Genomic DNA, 15232 nt, shown 5'->3' with positions numbered 1-15232 from the left:
GGGCCTCTAAAGTTAATTTGATCCAAACTCATCATTTTCTAAATTAGGAAATAACACTAGACAGGCCACAGTGATTTGAGAGGCAGAGCTGAGTAGTCGGAGTACCATTACCTACTAGTGCATCAAATTATCCCCTTGGTTTACAGCCTTGTTTTTTTTTTTTTAATTTTTATTTATTTATGATAGTCACACACAGAGAGAGAGGCAGAGACACAGGCAGAGGGAGAGCAGGCTCCATGCACCGGGAGCCCGATGCGGGATTCGATTCCAGGTCTCCAGGATCGCGCCGCGGGCCAAAGGCAGGCGCCAAACCGCTGCGCCACCCAGGGATCCCTACAGCCTTGTTTTATTAGGGCTAGACCCTAATGAGAATCTTTCTGAAAATTAAATGTCCTGTTGGATCAGTTGATGTCCCTTCCAGTAATATTTTTCAGACCATGATAAATATCCACCCAGGCTTTACCACGTAGCTCCTAGGGGATGAAGTCTGAGCTTGGAGTAAAGATGAGTGTTAGAGTAGTTTATTTCCTCCCTCTATTGGCTTTATATGACAATGACAAGCCTATTTTCTCCACTAGGAGAGGAAATGTTTTACAGTAAATCAACGGATGAGTAGATAAGGAAATGTTACATATATTTGTGTATATATACACATATACCCACTGTACAGATTTAAATTTGACATTTTCCCCCAATTTTGCTTCACTTTTCTCAAAGAGATAAAACTTCTGGGTGCCTGTCTGGCTTAGTTGGTAGAACATGTGACTCTTGATCTCAGAGTTGTGAATTATAGCCCTATGTTGGATGTAGAGATTACTTTAAAATCTTAAGAAAGAGGTAAGACTTCACTGATAACAGTTGAAGACTGTTTTGTGACTTTTGATCTCATCCCCAGTTCTTGGGATGGATAATATAAAAACTTTAACAAGTAGGATCAGACATTAACTAATAAGAATCTTTGCCATTCCTAGCACTGGGGCAGGACCTGGAGTCTCTGCTGTTGAGCATTAGGCATCTTGGTTACTAGACAGAAGAAGGGTGAATGCACACAGGTTCTGGGGTGGTGAGAGATGGAGGTGTTAAGGCAGCTGCTATTACAAGTCTCTGTGAAGTGTTCTTTGATCATCTTGGACCTCTTTTTTTTTTTTTAATTTATTTTTTATTGGTCTTTTTCCTTTTCATAAGTAACTATTCTGAACTAAGTATATAACCTTTATATTCTTATAAATTTGTGGGTACTTCTGTTTGGGGCATTTAAAAATTACATAAATGATACTCTAGACAGGAGTGCTTAGGTGGCTCAGTCAGGTAAGCGTCTGCCTTCAGCTCAGGTCATGATCCGAGGGTCCTGGGATTGAGTCCTGCACTGGGCTTCCTGCTCAGCAGGAAGTCTGCTTTTTCCCTCTGTCCTACCCTTGCTCGTGATCTCTCTCTCTCTCAAATAAATATTTTTTAGGGATCCCTGGGTGGCGCAGCGGTTTGGCGCCTGCCTTTGGCCCGGGGCGCGATCCTGGAGACCCAGGATCGAATCCCACATCGGGCTCCCGGTGCATGGAGCCTGCTTCTCCCTCTGCCTGTGTCTCTGCCTCTCTCTCTCTCTCTCTCTCTCTCTCTCTCTGTGACTATCATAAATAAAAAAATAAAAATTAAAAAAATTAAAAAATATATTTTTTAAAAATGATATTCTAGATGGAACTTTCTGCCATGCTATTTACATTCAGTCTTATGTTTTTGAACGTTGTTCTTTTTGATTCACATAAATTTAGTCTGCACATTAACTGCTGCACAGAATTTCATTACAAAGTAATATATCACAATTTTTATATATAAACAAGCTGCAGTGAGTATTTTTTTTTTTTTTTAGGTTTTATTTATTTATTCATGAGAGACACAGAGAGAGAGGCAGAGACACAGGCAGAGGGAGAAGCAGGTTCCATGCAGAGAGCCTGACAGGACTGGATCCTGGGTCTCCAGGATCACGTCCTGGGCTCAAGGTGGCACTAAACCGCTGCCTGGTTTAGTGCCACCTCTGGGCTGCCCTGCAGTGAGTATTCTTATCCAGCATGCCTCCTTGTCCATATCTTTTAAACTATGAAATAAAAATTTTTCAAGTTGTATTTGAAAGAGCTAACTACAAAAAATAAATTAGAGGTTGACTATTTCTTATTTTTATAAATTAGAAGCCTATTTGAGTACGATAGTTATTTTTATTTTTATTATTAATGTTTTAAATCATAGTGATATTGCAAAAAATAATGGATATTTTCTGTATATACCTTTCTTAAATACTGCTGAAAACTAGATATACACAAGAGTAAAAAGAAATATTCAGTGCTTAAAAAAATCAGTGAGGGATGCCTGGGTGGCTCAGCAGTTGAGCATCTGCCTTAGGCTCAGAGCACGTTCCTGGGTCCAGAATCGAGTCCTGCATCAGGCTCCCTGCAAGGAGCCTGCTTCTCCTTCTGTCTGTCTCTGCCTCTCATGAGTAAACAAATAAAATCTTTAAAAAAATCAATGATATTGTAATATTGCAATGAACTAAATAAGACACTTAGCATGTTTTAATCAATTTACTCTTGTTTTGGATCTCAGGTACACTATCAAGTTAGTCATGTTAGTTCATGGTACATTATCTGTCTGTGGAACATTGCTCTTGCTTTATTTTTTTTTCCATCATTTCCTTTTCTGTTTCCTCTCAATCTTACATGTTTGTCTTCAAGTATATTTGCATCTTTTAAAAGTATGTATTTTTGTGTATGGGTTTATTTTTTTAAATATGTAATTCTTAGAAAATTATAAAATGTATACACACAGATTAGATAATAAAACAAGTACCTATGAGCCTGATTCCTAGTTTCATAGAACATTGTCAGCACCTTAGATATTTCCTGTGTGCCCTTTCCTAACTGAATCCCTTTGTTTCTACCTAAAATTCAAGATAGTAGATATGTATTTAATTTTTTTTAATTAAAAAAAATTTTAAGTAGGTTCCATGCTGGGCCTGGAGCCCAATCTAGGACTTGAATCACAACTGTTAGATCAAGACCTGAGCTGAGAGCAAGAGTTAGATGCTTAACTGACTGAACCATTCATGTGCCCCCAAATAGTAGATGTTTTGAATTTTGTGTTAATCATTCCTTGTTTCTCTTCCTAGTCTAATCACCCACATATGTATCCTTAATTAATATTATTTTTATCCATTTTGAAAATGTATTTAAATGAAGTTATACTAGTTTTATTCTTTTGTTACTTCTTTTTCTTTTGTAAGATTGGTGTTGATGTAGTGCAGTTATCAATAATTTTTATCATTGTGTAGTATTTTATTGTATGAATATACCACAGGTTATTTATCTACTAAACTCTTATTTGACATATGGGTTTTCCATTTTTTGCTTTTTCAAATAATGTTGATAATCTTTGCTTTTAAATGGAAAGTTTAGTCCATTTACATTTAATTATACTACTATTTGGATATATTTCTATCATCACATTATGCATAATCCATTGTCCCATTATTTTTGCAGTTCCTTTTCCCTCCTCTTATTGTGCCAAAAACTGATTATGTTTTTGCTTTGTTGTTTGTATTTTTTTCATTCCATTTTTCCTTCTCTTCTAGTTTAAAAGTTATATGCTATATGAATACTGTTTTAGTGGTTATATTAACTATTTTATCATATGTAATTAACAAAGTTAAATAACATTTTCATGTTACTCCTGGGAAAGCTGAAGATTTTATAGTGCTTTAAACTATTTTTCAGGACGCCTGGGCAGCTCAGAAGTTGAGTGTCTGCCTTTGGCTCAGGGCATGATCCCAGGTCCAGGGATTGAGTCCCACATGGGGCTCCCTGCGAAGGAGCCTGCTTCTCCCTCTGCCTATGTCTCTGCCTCTCTCTATGCGTCTCTTATGAATAAATAAATAAATCTTTAAAAACATACTTTTCTCCTCTCAATATATATACAATTTTTTGTCTTGCTTTTATTCTATTCTTTATTTTCAACCCTATAAATCAGATTTTAAAAATTAACTCTTATTTAAATATACCTACATATTTACAATTATTTTTTGTTCACTTTTCTTGCTCATATTTCAGACTTCATAAGTTAGTTTTCTATGTGAAATCTATCCTTTAGAATTTTCTTAAATGAGGGAATATTAGGAAATTCAGTTTTTCTTTGTCTAAAATCTCTTTATTCTATCCCATTTTATTTATTTTATTTATTTTTTATTTTTTATTTATGATAGGCACACAGTGAGAGAGAGAGAGGCAGAGACACAGGCAGAGGGAGAAGCAGGCTCCATGCACTGGGAGCCCGACATGGGATTCGATCCCGGGTCTCCAGGATCACACCCTGGGCCAAAGGCAGGCGCTAAACCGCTGCGCCACCCAGGGATCCCTATCCCATTTTAAAACATAATTTCACTCAGTATAAAATTTCTAGCTGGCAGTTATAATATATCCTTCATTTGAAGAAATACTACCATTTTTTGCACTATTACAAAATTTTAAAATGTTACCAGCTAAACTATTCACAGTATGAAATGGCACCAACTTTAAGATGCACCCCAGTTAGGGTCACCCAGATGACTCAGTTTGTTAAGCATCCGACTCATGATTCAGCTCAGGTCATAATCTCAGGGTTGTGAGATTGAGCCCCATGTTGGGCTTTGTGCTCAGCAGGGAGTCTGGTTGGGATTCTCTCTCTCCCTCTGCCCTTCCCCCAACTCACATTTTCTCTCTCTCTCTCTCTCTCTTTCTCAAATAAATATGTCTTCAAAAAAAGATGCACCCCCATTGCAGAAATGTGAAAAGTTTGTCTCAGAATCAGTGAAGGATGATATATTTTTTTAGTGCATTATAGCTATCATTTTGCTTTTTCTAGCTTTTGAATTGTTGAAATGTCTCTCAGCAGTCCAACAGCTATTTTTTTGTCATTATCTGTCCTTTCTATTATCTGCTTTTTAGATATTTCCTTGATGGTCTGCAATTTCATTTTTTAAAGTCTTTTTTATTTATTCATTTGAGACAAAGATATATATATATATACATATACATATATAGATATAGATATAGATAGAGAGAGATAGAGAGAGAGAGAGAGAGCATGAGCAAGGGGAGAGGCAGAGGGAGAAGCAGGCTCCCCGCTGAACCAGAAGCCTGATAGGGGGCTCAATCTCAGGGCCTGGAGATCATGACCTGAGCTGAAGACAGATGCTCAACCATCTGAACCATGCAGGTGCCCCTGCAATTTCATTTTCAGTGTGTAGGTAAGGAATTCTTTTTCTTTACTCTTCTTGGGATTTGCTAGACCACTTTGATATCTTTCAACAATTCTGTAAAATTCTTAGACATTATGTCTTTAAATATTGCCTCTTCCCATTCTCTAATTTATAAACTTCTTGGACTCCAAATAGACATATGATAGACCAACTCATATTCTCTGTGTCTTTGAACTCTCTTTTATCTCTACCATTTATTTTTTCATTTATTTTTTCCTATATGCTGTCCTCTTGATAATTCCTTCATATAATTTCACTCATTCTTCACCTAGGTCTCTTGATAATTCCTTCATATAATTTCACTCATTCTTCACCTAGGCTCTTTAATGTGTCCATTCAGTTTTTTTTTTTTTTCCATTCAGTTTTTGAATTAAAGTTATTATACTTTTCATTTTTAGAAAGCTTACCTGGTTGTTTTTCCCAACATGTTTATTCTTTTTTTTTTTTTTTAATTTATTCTTGAGAGACAGAAAGAGAGAGAGGCAGAGACACAGGCAGAGGGAGAAGCAGGCTCCATGCAGGGAGACTGACATAGGACTCAATCCTGGCTGAAGGCAGCGCCAAACTGCTGTGCCACCGGGGCTGCCCCCAACATGTTTATTCTTTTTTTTTTTTTTTTTTGTTTATTCTTTAAGGTTTTGTGACTTATATTTTCAAAATTCTCTTTTATTCTTGATTTTTTTATTACACATTTTTAAAATTTATTTTTTTGAGAGGAAGAGAGTGCACAAGCAGGGCAGGTAAAGGGCAGGGAGAAGAGAGAAAGAATCTTAAGTAGGCTTCATGCTCAGCACAGAGTCCAATGGAAGGCTTGATCTTATGACCCTAAGATCATGATCTGAGCTGAAATCAAAAGTTGGATGCTTAATCAACTGAGCCACCCAGGTGCCCCAAAGTTTTTATTTTTGAGTAATCTCTACACCCAATCTGGGACTTGAACTTATAGCACCAAGATCAATACTTGCACACTCCACCAACTGAGCCAGCCAGGTGCCCCTCTTAAAATTTTTTAAATAGTTTAATACAATTATTTTGTATCCTCTTGTGAAGTTCTGTTTCCTAGTATCTTTGTAAGCATAAAATTTTAAAACCTGATAACTTTAGAAAAATACATTTTGTTTCTTTAGTGCATTAAGCACCATGTGATATGTTTATGCACTTTTTAGAGATTTATGTTAATACATTTTTCTTGGTTTTATTTGAATCATATAAACTTTTTTTGTAACAAAATTATACTAATTATAGTTACACTTTGCACACCCCTTTAACTATAGGAAGAAATACTGTACTACGGATAAATATGCTCCAACTTTTACTCTCAATATAGGTGTGGAAGAAAGATGAAATTGATGTTGATTTACTGAAATCAGATTTTAAAAAATTAATTTGTATAATATAATGCATAGGAATTGATTTGTAACCAAAAAATAAAACAAATACTGATAAATCTCTCATCCGTGGCCTTCTAATATTTCAAGTCTCTATAAAGGTTTTTATTAGATGTGAATTAAAATGTCCACAGATACCTTATATGTGTTTTCTTGATTCCTGTACTCTTAGAAATTATATTTATTTAGATGTGGTACATTTAAGATGTTATAAATTGTCAGGTAGCAATTTTTAAAAAGATGTAAAGTCTTTTAGGTGTCAGCATGTTACTCATCATTTTCCTGAGACCTATTGCATTTGTTACCATAGTACCTCAAATGTTTTAAAGTTGTATTCTTCTTAAAGCTACTTATTTGAGTTTCTGTGGGTTAGAACATTGGTTTTGATCAATAGGGAACATGTTTAGCTAATTAATTTGCAATCTCTCTTTGTAGGCTTCTTTTGATCCCCGTGTTGTAGTTCCCACCAAGAACCCAACGATGTACAACAAAAGGGCAGCTGACCCAGTCCGTCCTGACCTTACTGGTTTGCTGGTGAAAAACAAAAATCTTCTAGCTGAGGTATATGGATTATCTGAAAATAAAAAATGCCAAGGGAAATTATATCCTCTGTAAAAGTAGGGAGAAAAACATTCTGATAAGGGGCTCAAAGTGTTATCTTAATTCAGTTTTGCTTTTTTTTCTCAATATTGAACTGTCTTGTCATTGAGGAGCACAAATTTAGACTCAAATTTGTCTTTTGCCAGGTAAATCCTTTTGAAGATCACATGTAGTTAAGTGCTTTTGAGTTGACTGGTAAATATCATAGTGTTAAAATAGTGCTTAGGGGCAGCCCCGGTGGCCCAGCGGTTTGGTGCCGCCTTCAGCCCAGGGCATGATCCTGGAGACCCAGGATCAAATCCCACGTCGGGTTCCCTGCATGGAGCCTGCTTCTCTCCCTCTGCCTGTGTCTCTGCCTCTCTCTCTCTGTCATGAATAAATAAATAAAATCTTAAAAAAAAAAAATAGTGCTTCAGAACTGCCATGCTCAAAATTTATGTAAAAATAATAATCGATTATATGTTTTAAGCATTTTTTAATAGAAAGGTTGAGTTCCTATTTAAAACATAGCACCAAATATCAAATATCCATTAGTCTTATATAATACTTGATGACACATCTGAATAACAACAGATGAAAAAGAAAGAAAGCACATTTGTAGGAAATGCCTTGACTTTTCCCTTAACACCTAGTGATGAACTAGAGAGTATTTTGGTTTGGTTTTTTTTAAGCTTATTAATTTGTTTATTTATTAATTGATGTAATCTCAACACCCAATGTGGGTGGCTCAAGCTCATGACTCCAAGATCTTTTTTTTTATATATATATATTTTAATTTTTATTTATTTATGATAGTCACAGAGAGAGAGAGGCAGAGACATAGGCAGAGGGAGAAGCAGGCTCCATGCACCGGGAGCCCGACGTGGGACTCAATCCCGGGTCTCCAGGATCGCGCCCTGGGCCAAAGGCAGGCGCCAAACCGCTGTGCCACCCAGGGATCCCTCATGACTCCAAGATCAAGAGCCACATACTACTCTTCCAACTGAGCCAGCCAGGTGTCCCCGTAGGAATTCTTTAGTTGAGCTCAAATGCCCTCAGGTCATGTGTTACAAGAGATAGTCTTATGGATAACCATGATTGAATCCCAAAGCCCACTATCACTATTAAAGGTATTATGATGTGGCTGTTTATGCCTGCATTGTCTCTATAGTTACTTGTGAGTAAAATGTTCTGAATGCTGATGTTGTGGAACACTAGCCTTTTGTGTAAGTAGCTATCTATGGTGTGTGTATGAGTTTGCTAGGGCTGCTATAACTAAGTACCACAGACTGTGGCTTAAATAATAGAAATTTGGGATCCCTGGGTGGCGCAGTGGTTTAGCGCCTGCCTTTGGCCCAGGGCGCGATCCTGGAGACCTGGGATCGAATCCCACGTCGGGCTCCTGGTGCATGGAGCCTGCTTCTCCCTCTGCCTATGTCTCTGCCTCTCTCTCTCTCTCTCTCTCTGTGTGTGTGTGAGTATCATAAATAAATAAACATTTAAAAAAAGATTAAAAAAAATAATAGAAATTTTTCTCATAGTTCTGCAGGCTAAAAGTCCAAGACAAGGTATCAGCAGGGTTAGTTTCTTCTACTACTGCTTCTCTTTCTCCTCTTCTTCTTTCTCCCAGATTTATTGGATATAATTGACATATAACATTATGTAAGTTTGAGGTGATTTTTTATATATATTTTTTGTTTTGATATATTTTGTAAAATAATGACCACAATAAGGTTAAATAATACTTCCATCACCTCACATGATGATTCTGTGTGTGTGTGTGTGTGTGTGTGTGTGTGTGTGTGTTGAGAAGGTTGGTTTCTTTTGAGGCCTCTTTTCTTGGCTTATAGATGGCCATCTATACTCTGTGTCTTTACATGGTCTTCCCTCTGTAACTATGTCCAAATTTCCTCCTATTATAAGAATATCAGTCATAGGATTATGGCCCACCCTAAAGATCTCATTTTAACTTAATTACCTCTTTAAAGACCCTGCCCTTGGGGTACCTGGGTGGCTCAGTCAGTCAAACAGCTGCCTCTTGATTTTAGCTCAGGTCATGATCTCAGGGTCCTGGGATTGAGCCCTGCATTAGGCTCTGTGCTCCGCAGGGAGTCTGCTTGAGGATTCTATCTCCCTCTCCATCTGCCCCTCCCTGGGCTCATCCACACACATGTTCTCTCTCTCTCTCTCTCAATAAATCTTCAAAAAAAAAAAAAGTCCTTGTCCTAAAATATAATATTCTGAGTTACTGGGTGTTAGCACTTAAACATGTGAATTTTGAGAGGACAAAACAGCCTACAACAGTGGCCTTATTCCTTGGGGCCTCTTTTCTGCTATCTCATCTATCAATAGCCTGACACCAGGTTTCATTTAAATATATAGATAGATATAGAGGAGTACCTGGCTTACTCAGTTGGTTAAGCATCTGACTCTTGATTTTGGCTCAGGTCATTTCATTATCTTAGGGTCCTGAGATGGAGCCCTGAGTCAGGCTCCACACTAGGCATGGAACCAGCTTAAGATTCTCTTTCTCTCTGTCAACCCACCCCCTCCTTCACATGTGCTTTTTCTCTCAAAATAGAAAAACATATATCTATAGATAAGTAGATAAATACATATTTCTTTTATGTATCTTTTATTTATCCTAATATTTTCCTCCTTTAGCATAGAGAGATGAATAGAGCTTAAATTTAAGTGGAGTTTGTAAAGTACAATCCATTTTCTAATACTGGAGAGATTCTTAATCTTTCCTCCCCTCCCCCCCAGAAAAATTTAATACCAATACCTGAAAACTGAAAGCATTAATTCTTCTTGTCCACAGTATAACTTACTACTAAATTTACTAAGTTTGAGATTTTTGATAATTCAGGTTTGGATTAGATTAAGGTTTATGTCTATGCCTGATTCATAAGCCTTTTAAGCCAAATTGTCAAAAAAGATCACAACCTTTAAACCTTGTCTAAAGAAAATATTTATTTTCAAGAATTTCAAAGTACTTTTTATTTTTTTAAACATTCTCTTTTTAAATATTATTTTTTATTTTTTAAAGATTTTATTTTATTTATTCATAGACACAGAGAGAGAGAGGCAGAGACACAGGCAGAGGGAGAAGCAGGCTCCACTCAGGGAGCCCGATGTGGGACTCAATCCCAGGTCTCCAGGTTCAGACCCTGGGCTGAAGGCAACACCAAACCACTGAGTCACCTGGGCTGCCCCAAAGTACTTTTTAAAAGCCATTCTCTGCATGTGCATAAATCATTTGGTAATTATAAATATTTTAATCTATTTATCAAAGCAGATATATGAAATGCTCTACAATGTCTCATTGGATTTGTTGTTATATGGAAAATATATTAATAAAAGAGTCTAGTGATTTCAACAGAATACCTTCAGCATGAGTCATCTTTCTCTTTTCCAGTAACTTTATTTCTTTGTGGGACATAGAAAAAGTGTTCAGTTGGTGATTGTGTTGTCTAGTTTAGGCACTATGATATTGAACTAAAGCTCTTGCATAGTGCTAGATAGGCTGCTGTCAGAATAAATAGGAGTTAAACAACTTGTAAAAAAAAATGTTACTGATATGTATAATAAGGCCTAGTATGTTAAAATAAATTTAAAGTGTTTTGCCAGTATTTTTACTTTGATTTTTTTATGAAATTTTTATTTGTGAGGGCAATAGAATGGCATTGTGAGGGCATGTGTTTATGCAGATAAGATATTTTTCTTCCCTTAGCGTAGTCCTGGCAAATAGTAGAAACCAGGTAGATGGGCAGCCCGGGTAGTTCAGCGGTTTAGCGCCGCCTTCGGCCCCGGTGTAATCCTGGAGTCTCGGGATTGAGTCCCACATAGGGCTCCCTGCGTGCCTGCTTCTCCCTCTGCCTGTGTGTGTCTCTCTCTGTATGTGTCTCTCATGAATAAAAAAATAAATAATTAAAAAAAAAAAAAAGAAAAAGAAAGAAACCGGGTAGATGCAGTCAACAATGGAGGGAGTGAATGGAGGCAATGTCACTTCTGCTGCTAAAGAAAAATTTATCAGAACCAATTATTCTTAATTTTAATTGAAATTTTTATTAAAATAATTGAAGAAGCACTTGGAGTTTTAAGAAATAATTTAGAAAGATCCTTTATAACTTTGCTGAGTTTCTCCCATTGTTCAATTTTGCAAAACTATAATATAATAACCTGAATATTGACATTGATGCAACAAAGTCTACCAATCCACCATTCTTACTCAGATTTCCCCAATGTTACTTGTACACATTTGTGTGTTTGTATAGAGTTCTAAACAGTCAAGATACTGAACAGTTTGAACACTACAAAGATCTTTCCTGTTGCCATTTTATACCCACACCCACTTCCTTCCTACCCTCAACCCCTGGTAACCACTAATCTTCCCTGCATTCTAAAATGTTGTCATTTCAAAAAGTTTTATATGCAAAAAGCTAAACATAGAGTTATCATATGACCTTTAAAAGAAGAGTGATAGTATAGTATCTGATGTTACAACTGAGGACAGAACACATATTCTTTGCTTATATTCTTAGAACATTCTATTCATACCAATATTATTGTACTTGTTAAGGTATACTTTAATTATTTGTTTTATAATTGATCTCCCTGAGCTGGGAAATTTTTTGAGAGTTCTTAATCTTCTGGCACATGCCTGGAACATAGAAGATACTGAAGTCTTGGTAGTTAAATAAAGAATGGCTCAGGGGGATCTCTGGGTGGTTCAGTGATTTAGCCCCAGGGCCTGATCCTGGAGACCTGGGATCGAGTCCCACATAGGGCTCACTGCATGGAGCCTGCTTCTCCCTCTGCCTGTGTCTCTGCCTCTCTCTCTGTGTGTCTCTCATGCATAAAAAAATCTTAAAAAAAAAAAAAGTATTTTTTAAAAAAAGAAAAAAAAAAAAAAAAAGAATGGCTCAGAGAGGTGCTAGATGGGAAGTAGAAAGACCAAATAGGAGGTTTATAGCAAACAGTGCATGAGGTGGACAATGTGTCCCTAAAACAAGATAAAGGCAGCAAGCAGCAGGATGGGAAGAGAGGGATACATATGGGAAACATACTAGAGGTAAAATGAGCAGACCTAGTAACTTGAGGGGAGGATTTAAGAAGGAGTTAATAAAAAAAATGACTCTTATCTAATTAACATGTTTTTACAAAAATATAAATGAATTTTGAAATTTTCAATTTTAAACATTTGATCTTATTATTAAAAGGTATTTTCTCTATGGATCTTTCATAGAATACTTAACCCATTATTTTATTTTATTTATTTATTTTTTAGATTTTTTTTTTTTTTTTTTTTATGATAGGCACACAGTGAGAGAGAGAAAGAGAGGCAGAGACACAGGCAGAGGGAGAAGCAGGCTCCATGCACCGGGAGCCAACGTGGGATTCGATCCCGGGTCTCCAGGATCACGCCCTGGGCCAAAGGCAGGCGCTAAACCGCTGCGCCACCCAGGGATCCCTTAACCCATTATTTTAAATAAATAAATTTATAGTTAAATAAATAGGTCTTAAAAGAGACTCTGATCTGCAATACACAGACGTAGGGATGAGGCAAATCACATATTTTGGGCTTGATCTTTTTTTTTTAAAGATTTTACTTATTTGAGAGAGAGAGCAGGAGCAGGGGAGAGGGGTAGAGGGAGAGGGAGAAACAGATTCTCTGCTGAGCAGGGAGCCCTATTTGGGATTTGATCCCAGGACCCTGGGATCATGATCTGAGCCAAAGACAGGCACTTAACCGACTGAGCCACTCAGATGCCGGCAAATCACATATTTTGAAAACAAGTAGAAACTGACAAATGAACACCCGGGGGAAAGAGTGGACATGCTCAAAAAATACCATAGGGGTGGGCAGCCCTGGTGGCACAGCGGTTCAGCAGGGCCTGCAGCCCAGGGTGTGATCCTGGAGACCTTGGATTGAGTCCTGCTTTGGGCTCCCTGTGGGGAGCCTGCTTCTCCCTCTGCCTGTGTCTCTGCCTCTGTGTGTGTGTGTCTCTCATGAATAAATAAATAGAAATCTTTTAAAAAGTAAAATAAAATAAAATACTGCTCCATTCCCCCAAAATATGCATTATTAAAAGCTGCTCTATGGTCTTAACCTTTAAGCAATTCTCAAAGGATACGACAGCCTTCCTACCATAGAGGAGTATGGTTTATAATATGAAGTTGGGCTTTTGGGACATTCTGGCAAAATTCTGAATAGGAATCAGTTTTGCAGTCTGAAGTAGTGAGGACAGGAATTCCTAAAAAAAATTACAGCATCATTAAACTAAAATTTCTTAGAATAAAATGCAACCATTAGTGAAATAATAAATTTAACAAATTCTCCCTAGAAAAAGGGAGTGATTAGTTAAGAGAACTCACTATCACTGATAATTAAATTGGTTTAAATCTTTCTAACTTGTGCTAAATAAACACTAGAGTCAGATTTTCCCCCCTTCTTACTTTTCACACAAGTAAAACTTTTTGCTCCCATGTTAGCTATTACAAAGGAGCTATTCTTTTATAGCATTTTTTAAAACTAAGCTCCATGCCCAATGTGGGGCTTGAACTCAGGACTCTGAAGTGAAGAGCTGTATATTCTACTGACTGAACCAGCCACAGGCCCCTATGGTTTTTGTTTTGAGGGAGCCCGACCTGGGAGTCGATCCAGGGTCTCCAGGATCAGGCCCTGGACTGAAGGTGGTGCTAAACCGCTGGAGCCACCGGGGCTGCCCCTGGAGCAGTATTTTAAAAAGAAAATTGGTCTGTACTGAAAATGGAATTAAAAAGCAGTCTAAATGATGAAGTCAGTGCGATCCTGGAGATGGGGATGGCCCATCAAGTTTTCATTCAATTCCAGACTTTTCTTTACCCTGGGAAGCTTTACCTCGCCTCCAAAATGTAAGCTGCATTTTAAAAACTCACACACTCATTTACATCTATTGTGGTCATTTAAAGAAAAAACCCCTGCAATGTAGGATTTGTTACATCCAGTTTAGCACAGTTTCTTAATGTCAGCACAAGGAATACCTCCATGCAAGAGAAAAAGAACCACCAAAAGAAAACTGGAGAGAAGTAATCAGGGAGGGAGAGAAAAAGAAATTTCATGAATGTCAAGGATCAGTCATGGATTCACTGCAGAAAGCAGAAACCACCCTAAGTATTTCAAGCTGAAAATGATTTAATGCAGAGAATTATGTATACAAAGTGATTGGAAGGTCTGGGTATGGGATTTGGGGCCAGAACTTGATGAATGAGTTTAAGGACACACCACCATGGATAAGATCCTGAGGTCAGGAAGTTGCTGCTACTTCACCTGAGCCTTTTATTTTATTTTATTTTATTTATTTATTTATTTATTTATTTATTTATTTATTTATTTATTTATTAAATTCATTTGAGAAAGAGATAAGGACAGAGGATGAGCAGAGGGTGGGGCCAGAGGAGACGGGAACTCTCCACTGAGTGGGGAGCCTGATGCAGGGGGATCCCAGGACCCTGAAATCACAACCCCAGCCAAAGTCAGACACCTTAATCAACTGAGCCATCCAGGCATCACCCGCTGAGTGTTTATTGCACAGACACAGCTGCCTCAACCTCCATAAAGCTGGTAGTTAAGTAATGGGATGTTTTTCTCTGGCCTCTTCCTTGACCTTGCTTATCAGCAGAATTAGCAGTGGGAAAATGGCCTTCTCTCTATTCTAAGTTTCATGGGAATGCATCTCTTTAGTGCAGCTCAATGTACGTATAGCATGGCTCTCAAAGTGTAGTTCCACAGATCAACAACATTAACATCACCTGGGAACTTGGTATAAATACAAATTCTGAGGCCTCATGCCACACTAAAAACTCTGGATTTGGGCTATCAATCTGCTTTTTTTCCCAATCTGCTTTTTAATGACCCTGCAGATGATTCTAATGCACTGCTGAAGTTTGAGAACCATTAGCTTAGAGAATCCCAGACCCCACAAGGACTCTGGAAAAGTTTTAT

At 37.4% G+C, this 15232-nt stretch overlaps 2 protein-coding genes across 4 annotated transcripts in view; one reads left to right on the top strand and one right to left on the bottom strand.

Moving 5' to 3' along the window:
- MTHFD1 (methylenetetrahydrofolate dehydrogenase, cyclohydrolase and formyltetrahydrofolate synthetase 1) overlaps positions 1 to 15232 on the bottom strand; it is a 124087-nt gene that overhangs the window by 72897 nt on the left and 35958 nt on the right. The gene's annotated exons all lie outside the window — the stretch shown is intronic.
- LOC140640089 (coiled-coil domain-containing protein 170-like) overlaps positions 1 to 15232 on the top strand; it is a 52637-nt gene that overhangs the window by 5882 nt on the left and 31523 nt on the right. For all 3 annotated transcript variants that reach the window (XM_072838901.1, XM_072838899.1, XM_072838900.1), the window contains exon 2: positions 7102 to 7227. In XM_072838901.1, the coding sequence (XP_072695002.1) occupies positions 7147 to 7227 (81 nt within the window). In that variant the 5' untranslated portion in view covers positions 7102 to 7146. The remainder of the gene's footprint in view (positions 1 to 7101; positions 7228 to 15232) is intronic.

The sequence above is a fragment of the Canis lupus genome, chromosome 9 (assembly GCF_048164855.1).
Source record: "Canis lupus baileyi chromosome 9, mCanLup2.hap1, whole genome shotgun sequence".
Classification (NCBI taxonomy): domain Eukaryota; kingdom Metazoa; phylum Chordata; class Mammalia; order Carnivora; family Canidae; genus Canis; species Canis lupus.
Note: the sequence above shows the minus strand (reverse complement) of the source record. Positions and strands in the feature narration are given on the sequence as shown.